Source organism: Rhinolophus sinicus, chromosome 1 (genome assembly GCF_057876585.1).
Source record: "Rhinolophus sinicus isolate RSI-liver-muscle chromosome 1, RSI-T2T, whole genome shotgun sequence".
Lineage (NCBI taxonomy): Eukaryota > Metazoa > Chordata > Mammalia > Chiroptera > Rhinolophidae > Rhinolophus > Rhinolophus sinicus.
In genome coordinates, this window is record NC_142501.1 from 202,197,687 (window position 1) to 202,215,503 (window position 17,817).

At 39.1% G+C, this 17,817-nt stretch overlaps 1 protein-coding gene across 5 annotated transcripts in view; it reads left to right on the forward strand.

Moving 5' to 3' along the window:
• KCNIP4 (potassium voltage-gated channel interacting protein 4) overlaps positions 1–17,816 on the forward strand; it is a 1,020,161-nt gene extending 1,002,345 nt beyond the window's left edge. For all 5 annotated transcript variants that reach the window (XM_088792680.1, XM_019743874.3, XM_019743873.3 and 2 more), the window contains 4 exons: positions 10,952–11,059; positions 13,553–13,657; positions 14,291–14,353; positions 16,331–17,816. In XM_088792680.1, the coding sequence (XP_088648806.1) occupies positions 10,952–11,059; positions 13,553–13,657; positions 14,291–14,353; positions 16,331–16,378 (324 nt within the window). In that variant the 3' untranslated portion in view covers positions 16,379–17,816. The remainder of the gene's footprint in view (positions 1–10,951; positions 11,060–13,552; positions 13,658–14,290; positions 14,354–16,330) is intronic.
• Position 17,817: the final 1 nt, after the last annotated feature.

The following is a 17,817-nucleotide window of genomic DNA, read 5'->3' on the forward strand; positions in this document are numbered from 1 at the left end:
TGTTGTCAGTAAGTGATTGAATTGCATACATTATGAGTCACTGTTTCATATCACCCCCTAATTATGGCCAAAAGTACCAAACAAAAAAGATATGGCATATGTTTATAGTATGCTGTTCTGTATAACCATAGCCCACTGCTTCACTTCTAGTCAAAATCAGAGCCTGGGATTTGAGTCGGAGGTCGGGTTCAATTTCCAGCTCCACTACTCACTGGCTGTATGCCCTGGCTCAGTCACATATTTTCTGAGCCTCCATCTATTATATAAAGACAATACCTGTTCCCTAGGGTTATGTGAAACTGACATGAAATAATGCATGGAAATAGCCCAATAACAGCACCCACACACACCAATAATCTGTAGTCATAATTACTATTACATTTCAGTGTCCCAGGGCTCTTTCACCCAGGAATTTCCCTTCTTTCCCAAGGAAATATGTCCAAATAAATGGGAAATTGAGAAAAGTATTTACCGCAGTGATACTTACAATGAAGAAAAATTTAAATTAATTTACATATCCATCAATAGGAAGTATGGTTAAATAAATTACAATATATTTGTATGACAAAGCAGTGTTTCAAACTCCAGATTGCAACCATTAATAAGTGGTAAAATAAATTTAGAGATTAATGACAAGAATATTTAAAAATTAATAGAAGAAGAGTGGATACAGAGTCATAATTTTAGTTTCTAGTGTATAATTTTTTTTTTTTTTTTGTGTGTGTGTGTGTGTACTAGGTTGCCATTTAAAATATAATTCTTAGTGTGGTTTTGGATCCAAAATGTTTAAACCATATGAAACTACTATTCTTGACAAATATGATTAAAAAAATCAACCATTTCACATGGTTCAACTTAGTATGTAGTTATTTAAATGACGTCATAATACATTTTCAGTGATGTGGCAAAATATTTGTAATTTTAAGTGAACTATACAGAAATATATTTATACCGGGGCTGCCAAAAAATGTATACACATGACTTGTATTCATCTCTTGTTATTGGTATATATTAAGTATTACAATTCCTTTTTTTTTTTTTAATTAAAGTTTGTTGGGGCGACAATTGTTAGTAAAGTTACACAGATTTCAGGTGTACAATTCTGTAATACATCATCTATATATCACATTGTGTGTTCACCACCCAGAGTTAGTTCTCCTTCCATCATCATATATTTGATCACCTTTACTCTCCCTCCTCATCCCTTACCCTTTGGTAACCACTGAACTATTGTCTATTACAATTTTAATACAGTTTTTTCCTTTCTTAAAATGTGTATACATTTTTTGGCACCCTTTGTGTGTTTGTGTGTGTGTGTGTGTGTGTGTGTGTGTATCATATGAGCTTTACTACAACTATATGGTAAGGTATGCATGAAAAAAATGAATGGAAATTTTCAATGCAAATAGATGATAGGATTATATGTGGTTGCAATTTTCTTCAGTACAGTTTTCTATATTGTATATAAATCAAGCATTATATTTATGTATATATTTCTTATGTTTGCATTTATGATTTTGTTTAAAATTGCATTAAATTTCAATGGCCTCTAGTGAAATCAAACCAAAGAACTTTCATCTAATTTAATTTAATGTGGCTGTAATCAGCTATAAAGACACTAAATTACCTAAATATACAGTATTGTGTATCAATCAAGGTAAGTACATTATCTCTTCTACATGATAAAATCAAGCTTCCAATCTTGGAAAATATACTTATTATTTTTCAGACATGTCGATAGCCTTTATTAGTTTCAAACAAATACAAACTTTATATAGTACCTGAAATTGTATCTTTCAAATACTTTAAATAGTAGCTCAATCACTATGGAGTTAAATGCCAAACAAGGGAATTCTTACTATAGAAAATCAACAACCTTAAAAACGTTAATGAAAATATGTAAGCAAGTATAAAACTAGACATACGCTAAACACATGTATGACTTTCCCAATCTGCCACTGCTTACCTAAGTTAAACTTTTTAACCTTTGGAGAGTCACTTAATGTTGTTTTCCCATCTGTAAACAGGACTACTTGTTGCAAAAATCCTCAAATGCGTGATTCTGAGCTATAGAGCTCTTTGAGTGGCATGTGGGGAGGCAGGAGGACTAAGATTCCTGACAAAGGTTTGTAGTCAATAAAGCTCACTATTGAACAAAACTAGGTTATCACACAGTCAAATTTCTGTGCCTTTTTCCTTCTTTTGCTTGATCATGGGAGAATGGAAACCAGACTTCAGTACTGATCTTCCCTTATCATTTTTATACATTAGGGAACAGATGTAACATGCTTTCACAGATCAAAGCAGGATAACTGCGCAAAGTGCTCTTGAGATTTTTTTAAGATCACAACTCCTGCTTGACAGACTTCAATTACCATTCAGAAAAACATGGAGCAAAAACCACGTGCGATACTTTGAGCTTCTCATTTTCTTTAGCACAAATAAGAAATCATTCCTGTTTTGAAATAACTGTTTATTGATATTATCCTGCAAGATGGTATAAGAGAGAGGGATGCTCAAGGTCCATAGTTATCTTTTAATGTAAGTGGTTGGAGGATATATAATAGTCAAGAACATATGACTTAGATGACAACTTGCAAATCAAGACACTTTTGGTCACAAGTAATAGAAAATCATACATTAACAAAACAATATGATAGTTTTATTGGCTCCTAGGAATAAAAAGTCCAGAGATAGGGCAGGCTACAACCTAAGAGTAGCCTCATGGTCACAAGGACATGCCAGCAGCTCCTGGGCTCCAGGCTTGATTGTTCCGGTTGAGCAGGGGAGAGACAGCATCTCTGTCCTTCCTACCACTCCTAGCAGGAGTCCTGAGTGTCACTCAGATATGGCCTGGCTGCAGTCCCAGGCCAACCACAGATCCAACTGCCTTGACCAAAGAGATAAACTGTGTTTTCTGACTTTACACAGGTCCTGGCTCCATCACTAGAGCCAGAAAGGAAGTGCTGCCACAGAACTGGATGGAGCACCAAATGGAAATTAAGACCCTATTAATTAGGGAGGCAAACAACTGAAGTCCACACATGACTTTGAAAGTGCTTTCTTTAAACCTTTCATTGCTGCTCTGGTCTGTTGTGTTTGGTGGTGGGGCCCATGCCAGTGATGGTGCTTGTAGGCCGGTGCTTCTCAGTGCGATCCCAGGGCCAGCGGTACTATCAGCATCCCTTGGATCTTGTTAGAAATGTAAATTCTTTGTGCCTTTTGGCAAACTTCCGGTTCTAAAGTAAATAACTCAGGGGAATGTAATGTACAGCATGGTGACTATAGTTAATAATACTGTATTATATATTTGAAAAAATCATTCATAAAGCAATTAAAAATAAAAACCACTGCTTATTTTAAAAATTAAAAATAAAAAACCCCTCTCATTACAAAAAAAAAAAAAAAGAAAAAAAGAAAAAAAAGTAAATTCTGGCACGCCGCCCAGGCAATGAATCAGAAACTCTGGGGATGGGGCCCAGCAATTTGTGTTTTAGTAAACCCCGCAGGCGATTCTGTTGCAAGCTCAATTTTCAGAAGCGATGCCGTAAACATGTCTGCAAAGACCTTGTGTCCAGCATCACCCCACTTTCCACTAAGGACATATAATTATTCCTTTGTGATTTGAAGCAACAGATAAGGTTTATATTGATAACTATCAATCTCATCTGGCTTTTCAAATTTGCCAGCAGTTTTTCTCTTATAAGCTTACCTGTCCATGCTCTGCTGTGATTATTTTATACCTTCTTAAAAAGCTAAAGCTTATAGTATGCAAGTTGTATACTGCACAACTGCAAAGGGTGTCATTACCTACTAACTATAGTATGTTATATATTCCAGGTTTATATATGGACTGCAAGTTCTCGAGGACATGGCAGGAAAAAATTTTGAGGGCGTTCCACCTTCCCTTCATTTGCACAAGTCATTGTCTAGTGCAGGGGTGTCCAAACTTTTTTCAACGTTTTTCACCAAGGGCCATATGCGGTAAAATACACAAACAGCCGGCCCACTCACTCAAGGTGAAGTACGTATTGCCTCACCTGGTTTATTTAAGTAAATTAAACATATTTTTGGAATTTGCTGTGGGCCAATAAAAAATGGATTGCGGGCCGCAGTTGGCCCGCGGGCCACAGTTTGAACACCCCTGGTCTAGTGGCAGGTCTGCCTCTTCTTCTCTGCTCAAACCTCCAATTCTTATCTTTTCTGCTCTGTCCTTCACTCCCAAGCAGATATCCATCAAAACTGTCAGATGGGAATGCACTCATCTTTCCACCTCTCCCCAGGTACTGGCATCTGTACCAAGTTCTCCTTCTTCCTTCCGTACCAGTTGAGGAAATGTACCTCCTCCCTTCACCGCTTGGACCATCCAGCTGCATTTGGATCCCTCCCACCTTCTCATATTTTCTTAACATAATAAAAGCATCATGCTCAAAGTAAAAACACTAGAGATAGTCTCATTAAATTCAGTAACAAAATTAGGATGTCTACTATTATTGTAATTATGTATTATTGTTCTGGAGGTATTATTCAATACAGTTAGAAAAAGAATGTGATTAAACATATTTTAAAAATTAGACAGAGGTAAAATTAACTCCATGTGCAGCAAATATGATTGCACACATGAAACACCCAGGAGATTCCATTGAAAAACTATCATATTTATTAGGAACACTCAGTTAGGTGGCAGCATACAAAATTATGGTACAGAAATCAAAAGCTTTCATACATATTGCACAAAATTTAGAACATGTAATAGAAGAAAATCCCTCATTTACAACAGCAACAGAAGGACTAAAATATCTAGACATAATTATGACTAAGACATGTGAAAGAACCTTTTGGAAGAAACAAAAAGAGCATCTCAGGAGCATCAGTCCATGCCTTATGCTCCCTCTCTCTCACACACACAACCTTTAGTATTTTCTTTTCTTTAGACTCTTCCCTCCAGTTAAAGAACTAAAATAATATTTTTTAAATTATTTTTTATTTTAAATTATTTTAAGTATTGAAAGTGCTCATCTTCGGAGACCACTCCTGGGATCCCGCCGTATACCTCTTCACCTAGAGCCCTTTCCCTCGATCTATACCCACAGCCAAGACTGGTGGGTTTTCTACGCCCAGTTCCCATCACTCCTCTCCCTCTGCACCACCGAAACGTCTCCCATCAGTCACTGGCGACCTCCATGTTGCTGATCCAATGAGCACTTTTCAGTCTTGTGTCAGCGTGAAAATCCCTTCCTAGTGAAATTCTCTCTTCTTGACGTCTCTGACTTCTTTAGCAACTTCTTTTCAAGACCCTTTGCCAGTTTCTCCTCACCTGTCTTCCTACTAAATACTGGAATTCTTTGTGGCCTTGAGTCCTCTTTTTTCTTACTCTATATTTCACCCTGAATAAAGATAGGAAGCAAAATAGTTCTCCAGTTGTCACAGTACCATCTGTTGGAGAGACTATTCTTTCTCCATTGCCTGGTTTTGGTACAGTGTTGGAAATCAATGCCCATGGAATTTGTGTTTATTTATGGATTTTTAATTGTATTTCATTGGTCTATATATCTCTCCTTATGCCAGTGACACACTGTACTGTAGCTTTGTAGTGAGTTTTGAAATTGGAAAGTTTGAGTTCTCCAACTTTATTTTTCTTTTTCAATATTGTTCTGGCTGTTTTGAGCCCCTTGCAATTCCATATGAACTTGAAGACCAGCTTTTCCATTTCTGCAAGAAAGGTCAATGGTCATTCTTGATAAATGTTTTTAATAAAATGAGAATTATATATTTTCTTAACATAATAAAAGTATCATGCTCAAAGTAAAAACACTAGAGATAGTCTCATTAAATTCAGTAACAAAATTAGGATGTCTACTATTATTGTAATTATGTAATATTGTTCTGGAGGTATTATTCAATACAGTTAGGAAAAGAATGTAATTAAAGTATTTTAAAAATTAGAAAGAGGTAAAATTAACTCCATTTGCAGCAAATATGATTGCACACATGAAAAACCCAGGAGATTCCATTGAAAAACTATCCTATTTATTAGGAACACTCAGTTAGGTGGCAGCATACAAAATTATTGTACGGAAATCAATAGCTTTCATAAATATTGCACAAAATTTAGAATATGTAATAGAAGAAGATCCCTCATTTACAACAGCAACAGAAGGACTGAAGTATCTAGACGTCATTATGACTAAGAAATGTGAAAGACAGTTTGAGTCGCTGCTGTAGCTTGAAGGGTAGGCGGCCTAAGGGCGGCGTGTGGTGAGGGGGCGCTGGCACTGTGGGCTTGGTAGGCTGCGGGGCCGAGGGCGGCGGGCGGTCACGACCTGCATCTGTCTGGTTGCGAAGAGCCCAAGTCCAGCTCTGACTCCTGTTGCGTTCCCATACCGGACTCAAAGATTTGAGTATCTGAAAATTCATGTTTGATGAGACCTAACTCAGTAGACTGCGTCATAAATTAGAGCATTAAAAAGAAAATCCTGAGTGACGTCATAGGAATGGCGGCAGCCGGGAACACTTTTTGAGTTCTCCTCCGGATCTTATCAGAACGGGACATTTATAACCCATCAAAGGACTCTCTGCTCATCACACAAACAGCTAAGAGTCTCATGCAAGGATTACTTGCAGGTGGGGAAAATTGGGCGAGCGGGGGAAGAGGGAAAGGAGCGGAGTGGAGACGCGGCCGGCATCTGGGGCGGTGGAATCCCGGCTGACATCCGCAGCTGCAGAGACGCAGGGGATCCCAGGACGGAACAGAGAACACAAAAGCCAGGAGGTGGGCATTTTCCCTGTGTCCCACAGCTGATCTCTCACACCGAGGGGGCAGCATATCCAGCATTTGAGGCAATAACCTCAGCTGATACCTCCAGTTAAGCCCTAGGACGGACAAAGGACACAAACTCCATACCTGGGCCCCTCCACCCTCTCCACCCCCCTTCTAATCCAACCCTCGCCCTTCCAGAGACTTCAACTGACCCCTGAACTGAGGAGTGGTGTCAGATTGCAGAGGAGTCTTGGTGCTCGGGCTCTGGGAAGACTGGCGGGCAGCTCTGGCCCATGGAGGAGGCTGGGAGGAGTATGGTTTTTGCTGGGCTAGGAGAGAAGAGACTCCTCCACTCCCAGCCACCACCTTTTCTGGCCTGCGGGAAGAGTGTGACACAGCTGGGCTGAGAAAGAGAAGACCCCTCCATCCCCAGCCCCTACCCTTTCTGGCCTGCTTAGGGCAGGGCAATTACAACTGCAGAGGCACTCCCAGGGATCAGCAGTAGGCGGCAGACACAGCTCTCGGCTTTCAGCAGCTCAGAAATCTCCCACCCACCACACACACACACACAGAAGAAGTGCCCTAAGACTCAGGAGAACTGGACACAGGGCTCGTGGTGCTACTCTCAGTGTGCATATGTGCAGGCAAGGGCAGAAACTGCACTGGTTTTGTAAAAACTACCATCCAGACCCCTCAGCCCCATGCATCTAAATCTGCAGTCCCAACGTCACTCTAGGCACCAGGTAACTGGCTCTGCTTGCACAATACGCAGGGGACTCTTTGGTAGAGCAGAGGACAACCTGGAGATTACTTGGTGGCCTTAAGCCAAGACTGGCGCTGCTTTTTGTTTTGTTTTGTTTTGTCTTTATATCTTTGATATCTTTGCCTCTGTTGAGTGGGGGTTGTCGGTTGTTTTTACATGTGAATGTATTTGATTTTTTCTTTGTTGTTGTTGTTGTTGTTGTGCTTGGTGATTTGCTTTGTTCTGAAATTGCCCTAAACCAGGGCCCAGCTTAAGAGGCACAAGATTCAACATACCCAGTGGCCGACTCCAGACCAAACCAGAGTACAACTGGGTTTGACCTACAAGTGACACACCCAGAGGGAATTCTCTACAGGCACAAGAGCCCATAGAGGCCAAACCACATCTAAGCGGTCAACTCTCACGCAACAGAACACCCTGCGGTGGGCAGAGTCCAGAAACAAATCCATGCCTATATGGCCATTTAATCTACAACAATGGAAGCAAGAATGTACGGTGGGGTAAAGATAGTCTTTTTAATAAATGGTGCTGGGAAACCTGCAACAGACAGACACATGCAAAAAAATGAAGCTGGACCACCTCCTTACACCATATACAAAAATAAATTCAAAATGGCTTAAAGACTTAAATGTATGATCTAAAACCATAAAATTCCTAGAAGAAAATATAGGAAGAAACTTCACAGACATTACCCGGAGTAAGATTTTTACTGATATATCCCCTCGCACAAGGGAAGTAAGAGAAAAAATAAACATGTGGGATTACATCAAACTAAAAAGTTTTTTCACAGCAAAGGAAACCATCAATAAAACAAAAAGAGATCCTACTGAATGGGAAAAGATATTTGCCAATGATTTATCTGATAAGGGGTTAATATCACAAATTTATAAAAAACTCACTCAACTCAACTCCAAAAAAATAAGCAACCCAATTAAAAAATGGGCAGAGGACATGAAAAGACATTTTTCTAAAAAGGACATACAGATGGCAAACAGACATATGAAGAAATGCTCACCTCACTAACCATCAGAGAAATGCAAATAAAAACCACAATGAGATACCACCTCACCCCAGTCAAAATGGCTACCATCCATAAATCAACGAACGAAAAGTGCTGGCGCGGATGTGGAGAAAAGGGAACCCTTGTGCACTGTTGGTGGGATTGCAGATTGGTGCAGCCACTATGGAAAACAGTATGGAGGTATCTCAAAAATCTGAAAATGGAACTACCTTGTGATCCAGCAATCCCACTCCTAGGTATCTATCCGGAGAAATCCAAAACTCCAATTCAAAAATCTTTATGCACTCCTATGTTTATTGCAGCACTATACACAATAGCCAAGACATGGAAACAACCAAAATGCCCATCGGTAGATGACTGGATTAAGAAACTGTGGTACATTTATAAAATGGAGTATTACGCAGCCATAAAGAAGAAAGAAATCTTACCATTTGTAACAACATGGATGGACCTAGAGAACATTATGTTAAGTGAAATAAGTCAGACAGAGAAAGACAAATACCATATGATCTCACTTATATGTGGAATCCAAAGAAAAGAATAAGTGAATGAACTAATCAGAAACAGTTTTGGAGACAGAGGAAAAACTGAGGGTTGCTAAATGGGCGCGGGGGTGGGGATAAGGGGGAAGGTGAGGGGTTTAGAAAATAGTCGGTAACCACAAGATGGCCACGGGGTTTTGGGAATTAATTTGAGGAACGTAATTAATGGTGTGGGGATTTTGTGGGGTATCCGATGGACGCGTATCCCATTTGGGAGACCACCTCAGGGGTGATGTGGATGCCTGGTCTCTGCACTGTACACCTGAGGCTGAACATTGATGAATGCCGTCTATAATTTTATATATGTATATATGTGTGTGTGTATGGTTGCAGGAAGCAGAGTGCAGCGTTGGGAGTGGAGACAGTGGAAATGTGGTGGCTCTGTGCGATGTCAGGGCGATGGTGGATGGGGGGAGGGGGGTTCACGCAGTGTGAGGGATATGGATGATGGACATCTGAGTATTGCTTTGTCTTGTGCACCTGAAACTAATAAAATTAAAAATAAAAATAAAAAAAAATCCTGATATATAAAAAAAAAAAGAAATGTGAAAGAGCATTTTGGAAGAAACAAAAAGATCCAGAACATACTAGAATTTTGGCACATTGAAAAACAGCCCATTAGGATGTCCACATCCTAATTCCTGAAACTTCGGGCTATGTTACCTTACAGGGTAAAAAGGTTTGCAGGTGTGATTAAGGTTCTTGAGATGGGGAGGTCATCCTGGATTATCTGGATAGACCGACTGTGATTACAAGGATCTTTATAAGAAGGAGGCAGGAAGATCAGAGGAAAAAAGAGGAAAACTGACTACAGGAGCAGAGGTGGGAGTGATATGCTTTAAAGATGGAGGAAGGGGCCACAAGCCAAGCAATGCAGGTGGCCTCTAAAAGCTGGAAAAGGCAAGGCAGCATATTCTCTCTTTAGAGGTCCTGGAGGGAGCGTAGCTCAGCCTCCATCTTGATTTCAGCCCAGTGAAACCCAGTTTAGATTTCTGACCTCTGGAACTGCAAGATAATGAACATGTATTATTTTAAACCTCTAAGTGTGTGGTCATTTCTTACAACAGCGATAGGAAACCAATGTGCTCAGTCACGAAAATGACTTGGACAAGGGAAAAATCTACAATCTTCAGCAGGAAGACTCATCCACAAGCAGTTGTCAACTCTGCCAAAGTCGATCTGTAAATTTACCTCAAACCTTATATACACCCCCAACTGTAAGAAGTAGATGCTACAGTTTCCATTGTACAGATATGAAAATCGAGGCAAATGGATGTTAAGTTGTCTGAGGACACAAAGCTATCAGGTGACACAGATGGAGTTTGAATTCAGACAGTCTGGCTTATCTCTATGCTCTTAAGCGCTGCTCATGTGCACGTGGTAACTCGATTTCTAAGTAAAGATTACAGTTGGCCCATATCTTAAGGACAGCCCACGTGTCTTGGCAACTGATCTTTTTCATAGAAAGTGTGTTATGTACATGTTTGTATTTTTAAAAATACAGTGTTCTTAGATTCTTTTTAGTAAAAGAATTGTGTGCATGTGTGGAAAGCCATTACCACTTACAGCATGCATCTTGCTGTTTGTGGGTGTCTGTTCTGATACCATTTCCAATTCCAAAATGGACTTACGTCCCAGTTTCCAACTAGAAGATGAGAATGTTAAAGCAAATGAGTGGTTTATGCTCACAAAGAACTCTGAGAAACAGATGACCAAGAGCATATTGATCATTTTGCTAAATAAATGGTTCAAAATCCAGAGGGTTGTAGCTTTTGCTTCCATCATTTGAGGGAGAATTTTTGTCAGAGTTTGTGTTTTACTTTTTCAGTAATAACATACCAAATTGTATTTTTATTTCTTTCTAGGATTTCATCAAGGGTCTTTCCATTTTGCTCCGGGGGACAGTACAAGAAAAACTCAACTGGGCATTTAATTTGTATGACATCAATAAAGATGGCTATATCACTAAAGAAGTAAGAAACACCTTACCAATGCAGCTATCATTTTGGCCATTTTAGTTTTTGAACGTCAACCTGTTAAACAGTTGTAATTATTAATTTGAAAATCACCTTTTCAGGAAATCTAAAATATTTTTTTTATTTTTTGGTCATTCTAGAATATATATATATATTTTTAATTTATTGGGGTGACAATTGTTAGTGAAATTACATAGATTTCAGGTGTACAATTCTGTATTACATCATCTATAAATCCCATTGTGTGCTCACCACCGAATCAGTTGTCCTTCCATCACCATATATTTGATCCCCTTTACCCTCATCTCCCACCCCCCAACCCCCTAACCCTCTGGTAACCACTATTGTCTGTGTCTATGAGTTTTTGTTTCTCATTTGTTTGTCTTGCTCTTTTGTTGTTTTTGGTTTATATACCACATATCAGTGAAATCACATGGTTCTCTGCTTTTTCTGTCTGACTTATTTCGCTTAGCATCATACTCTCAAGATCCATCCATGTTGTCACAAATGTTCTTATATCATCTTTTCTTACTGCCGAATAGTATTCCATTGTGTATATATACCACAACTTCTTTATCCATTCATCTATAGAAGGACATTTTGGTTGTTTCCATGTCTTGGCCACTGTAAACAAAGCTGCAATGAACATTGGAGCACACGTGTCTTTATGGATAAATGTTTTCAGATTTTTTTGGTAGAGACCCAGGAAGGAAATCTAAAATATTTATGTAGTGGTGGGAAAATATTTTAAAAAAAAATCTGGAATGGATAGGAATAACTTATAGTGAAACTGCAAAGTAAATATAAACTATATATGGATTATACCCTTGTTTTCTAATGGTATTTTAGTAATGCTATAAATGGAATAAAGACTGTGGTTGGAATCAGATAGGGAGAAAATGTATCCATACTTGGCCTGTGATCTTCCCGCCGCCATATAATGTGATCCATATGGAAACAGAACTTTAACATCATCTAGATTATGCACTGACCTGTATTGTCTGGAAAATGACCTGATGGAATGCTAGGTTCCCCCAAACCCTTCCAGGCAAGCTATCTGAGAAGGAAGGCCCACAGATCAAATTAAGATGCTCACATCAGTTTATTAAACCAATGTAAAACACGACGAAAAGCAAAGGGAAAGGGATGGAGGAAGTTAACCATTTTAGGAAAGGGTGCAAGTGAGGTTGAAGGACATCACGTGAATCCTGGGAGGCCTCAGTATTCTTATGTCCTGTCTTCCTCTCTGCCTCACTAGCTTTCCCCAGAGGTGAGTTTTGAGCACGAGTGTCCTCAAACAAAAGGTACCCTGGGCCAATGACATGAACTTGCTTAACTGGAGACTAAAAGACAAGTCCACGTGACCACAACGATAGCATGACAATTAGCCGGATCAATGGCCAGGGGTTTTATTTGTATTTCTTGAGCAAAGGGCATATGGAGCCAGACTGTTTCTCACCAATTGGTGGCTAAATTAGGATCTCATGAATATTAAGTGTTCATGTTTATAGAGACTATCCTGAATAGTGGTCTCTTGTGTATTTGCTATACAATTAGCATTTCATACTCATATGCTTCAGGAATATTAGGTATCTCTTGGTCCTTCAATCCCTTCCTATTTCTGTTTAACACAAATATGCTTTTCTTACTGCTTGTACCTAATACACCTCATGAATTTTGTGTATAGCAAAGGATCTTTTTGCTACTTATCTAAACTCAAAATATCTTAAAAGATTTCACCTATAACTTATAAACTACAAACTAATTTATCATTCATAGTAGAGTTGAGTGCTCTCAAAAGTAAATGTATATTACATCTGTATTATCAACTTAATTCAGAGACTTATGTGGAAACTTCAATAGGAAAGAAACAAATGTGAAACAATAAATCTGAATGTCTAAATACTTCGATGTTATTTTTACTTAGATTGAAAATGACAAAAGCTAGATTTTGTTGACATAAAAAAGAACGAAATTTTAAGGTGTTTACCAGAGTCATAACATTTTGACTAATCTACATGTGTGACTTTTCAGTTAAAGTCATAGTAGGTAAAAAACAATGAAAATCATAATGAGCTTTGACATTTATCAGTTAGTTTTAGCATAATGTTCATGCTGTGATGTTATTCTCAGTAAATAGAAATTGATAATCAACATGTACAATGCACAATAACTCAATGAGACAAAGATAGTTCGTGAAATCTATGGAAATTCAAACATTAAACCAGAATGTGCCTTTCTGATTATGTTAAATATGTGGGAATTGACTTCATTCTGAAACAAAGATCAGGAATGATTCTTCCATTTTGATTCTGCTGCTTTTCAAGAACAAAGTGGTTGAATTTTCCTCAGGAAAAAGCAAAAGGCTTTTAATGAAGAAGCAAGGAACAATTAGAAATTCAAAATTGAGTAGGAATGAAGTGTCAGTTTCTCAAAGTGGTTTCTCCACACATTGCATGCAGCCTCACGTGAGTGTTTTTGACTTTTCAGGAAATGCTCGACATAATGAAAGCGATATACGACATGATGGGCAAATGCACATACCCTGTCCTCAAAGAAGACGCTCCCAGACAACACGTGGAAACGTTTTTCCAGGTAGGAATGCAAACAGAAGTCAGAGAGACAATGGAATGAAGAGGAAATCTCCTGATGTTTGCAAAGTCTCATCACGATTCCAAAGAATGAAAAGGAAAATAATTTTTCCTGAAAGAGGCAAAACCATAGCATAGGCACCATCCTACCAATTTAATAATTTTGGTTTTGAATTGATAATACTGATAACTACATGTATTGAACATTCATAATACCCTACATAGAACACTAAGCAATTGCCATGTTTTACATGGTTTTGTTTGCTTGCATTCAATTCTCACAAGAATCCCCCGAGGTTAGATTTGCAAATCCTTATTAGCCCCATTTTACAGATGAGAATACCAAGGCTCTGAAAGTTGCCGCAAATTGCCTGAGTTCCGGCTTAGCTAGAGGGCAGGACTGCACCTAGGTGGGTGACTCCAGATCTTCATCATATTCTATTGCAAAGGGAAGAGCCTAAAAGGAGTCAGCCATATATGCTCTGATCACGAAGAAATTACTAGTCGTGCTCTGAAGCAGCTCCTCCCATTACACAAGCAGTAGGCTTTCTCTGCATCGACTTCAACTCATTGGGTTCGGGTACGCAGGTATCAAGAGATAAGTCTGAATAAAGTTTTGTATTTTCTTCTTGAACAGAAAATGGACAAAAATAAAGATGGAGTCGTTACTATAGATGAGTTCATCGAAAGTTGCCAAAAAGTGAGTAATGACGCTAAACCATCCCTTTTGCTTTCATCACAGCCAGACTGAGTCTTGCCAGCGAGCCACCATGAAGTGAGCAAAACAGGAAGATCATATGGCTAAGTTGACCACTTTTACACAGCCTATAAGCCCACTGCTCTGAAAACAATCACCATACACTCAGTTGATCAGCATTTGTAGAGTGCCTACAGGCTATGTAGGAAGCTCTGGAGACACGAAAGTTGCCCATGGGACTGTGTTTTTGTTCCCTAAATCCTTAGAGAATATTCATCATTTAGGATAAAATGTGAGAATTAAATTGCTCTTTACTTAAGACTTACTTAGCCTATAACATGTGTATCGTCCATCATATCTGCATAGATTTAAAATTCTGGTACAACCAAGTATGCATCACAGGCCAAGCTTATAGCCAGTTTCTAAGAGAAACAATTGTTTTAATGTGTTTGGACAAGAATGACTTTTTGGCTGAAGCAATTAATTGTCTTCAGTCACAAAAACTAAAGAGCAGAAAATTCTCTCTGAGAAACTGGGTAATTTTCTGCCATCTGGTGGGAGACCAGTTTTAGCTTACCTAGATTTGATTTGATGTTTTGGCAGAACCAGTTAAGAATTTTTAAAAAATTGAGACAAAGAAGATCGCTGGTGTTTTAGCTGTTCTCTTTCTTTTCATATGGATATACATTCCTTTTCTTGATGGCCTACTTTTTTCTAAACTCAGATCCCGCCTCCCTCCCCTCCCCCCTTGCTTTTTTTCCCTTCCCCCCCCCCCCCCCCCCCCCAGACACAATCCTGTTCAAGCTGTTGTTTCTCTGTCAGTCTAGTTGTGTAGAAGCCAGCTCCCTGGCCCATGCTGGTGTTATGAGCCTTGCACTCCCCCCGGTCGCTAGTAGTTGGCCACTCACAGCAGCTCTCGCTGGCTGCCTGCCACTCATGACACACAGTAGCCCAGGGCAGCCAACACCAGCCCCGTTCCAGGGAAGGCTGTTGTTCACAATCTTAGCTGTAGAGGGCGCAGCTCATTGGCCCATGTGGGAATTGAACTGGTGACCTCGGCGTTAGGAGCTCAGCGCTCCAACCACCTGAGCCACCGGGTTGGCCCTAAACTCAGATTTCGATCTGGTGATCTTTGAGGGAATGAACTTGGTGACATGAACCTGCGTTAATGGTGATGTTGTTACTTGGCTTCTAGGAGTATAAAAAGCTCACTGAGTGGCACTCACAAGCTCCAGGTGCCCCTATAATGCCCAGTCTGTTCCCTTCCTGTTTCTGAGGAATATGCTAAACTGAACGCAGCCCTGGCAATGGTTTTTCCCAAACAATTCTTGCTCTGGCATTGAGGAACCATTCATTTTTAAAGGCCACACAGCTTTAGTTCCAGCATATCCAGAAAGAGGTGTAATTACCGCAAACATGTCCCAAAGCCTCAACCTCCAATCTTCAGGAACCTGTTGGCTCTTAGCTCATATACAAACCCTGTTTTCTTTTACCCTCTTCGCCTCTCAAGTTTCCATTCTGGCATTCTGATTTGAGAAATATCCTCTATTAACACCAAGTACGATTTACATGAAGCGTTTAAAGCCTGGTAGTCTTAAAAAAACATAAAACGGGCTCCGCATGGTTGTGTGTGTAACATGGACAGAATGCCGCGTACATCTGCAAACAGTATTTGAGCTTTTGGCACAGGGGGTTGGTTGGTGGGGAAAGGCAGTACTTAGAGGCAAAACGGTGTGCAGCAGGCTCCTGAATGATGTCATTTCATTCAATGTCATTCATTCAACATCATTTCATTATAATGTTGATAAGATACCATAGGAACTTAACTCTTGTTTCTACCAATTAGCTTATGGTGAAATTGGTTTCATTATACATCATTTCGCTTAAAAGCACAGAACCAACTGACAACTTAAAGTGAGGGTTTACTGTACTTTCCCCTGCGGACATGCTGAATTTAATCCCACTGTTTCTCCCTTACAGGATGAAAACATAATGCGCTCCATGCAGCTCTTTGAAAATGTGATTTAACTTGGTGAATGTGTCCTCAATCAAACAGACAAATGTGAACTATTCTACCACACTTAAAGTTGGAGCTACCACTTTTAGCATAGATTGCTCAGCTTTTACACTGAGGCATATTATGCAAACTAGCTTTGTTTTAATAAGAAGCAATCCCCAACAGATTTGAGTTTTCCAGTTATAAATTTGCATCCTTTTCATAATACCACTGAGTTCACGGGATGGTCTAAGTCATTTCACACCCTGTGAATATTCAAACCTAATAGAACCTGACGTATAGTTTTATTGATTCTTTAGCCATGGGATTATCGATGCTTTCACATTAACAGTGATTTTAAAATGTTTCTTTTGCTACTCATTTGTATGTATTGAGCCCCAGGATTTTAAATAGTTTTCTAAAATATTGGCATCTGCATTTAATTTCTGGAGATTAATTTTCATGTTTGTATGCTGTAATTCCATTTATATACTTTAAGTAAACAAGATTACCACAATTTAAGAAAACAAACACATAGTCCCAGGTTCTATGGATTTGCTGCCTGTTAAAGACATTTACTTATCTGGCAATTTTTTTAAATATGAAAAAAATTAGTTTATCACCAGCTGTCAGCATATGCCTAACAAAGCTTATTTAATAAGCATTTAATTTTTCATAAATACACATTACAGCCAAGGCCTACACGATGTATGTAATTTTGGATTTGTTCAATCCTATAGGTTGACTGTTTTCTATTGTGTCACTAAGTGGAAATCCAAGAAGGTGTGAAACGAAGTGAGGGTGTTTTTAGGCACACGCAAAGGGTAAGGGGACCTGCCTTCCAGTACTGGTAACGCTGAACAAGAAGTAATTTTTACCAGCATGGAAGGCCTCGTCCATTTCTTCCCCAACTCCCTCACTGCACCTTTATCTACCTACCATTCAGGGACAAGGAAACCTTGATGACCCCAATGCCCACTGGGAACAAACAGCAAGCAGGACTCACTCTGAAAGCACCAGTGATTCCATTATCCTGAGAACTCTTAATACCAAAATCTAGTAGAAAATAAACATAAATGCTGAGCAACTCATCTGGACTGTATTATGACTTAGCTTATCCTAAAACTCCAATAATTCAGATCCTTTTTAATGCTTTTAAGCCAAAATTGTAAATTTGCCACATTACTGAAGATACACACACCGTCCTTGTTTTGCAGAAATATCACAAGACTAAGAGGCTACATATAGTAGGAAGAAACCTGCAACTGTCTTTGCAACAATAAATCAGGTATCTATTCTGGTGTAGAGATAGGATGTTGAAAGCTGCCCTGCTATCACCAGTGTAGAAATTAAGAGTAGTACAATACATGTACACTGAAATTTGCCATCGCGTGTTTGTGTAAACTCAACGTGCACATTTTGTATTTCAAAAAGAAAAAAATAAAAGCAAATAAAATGTTTATAACTGTAC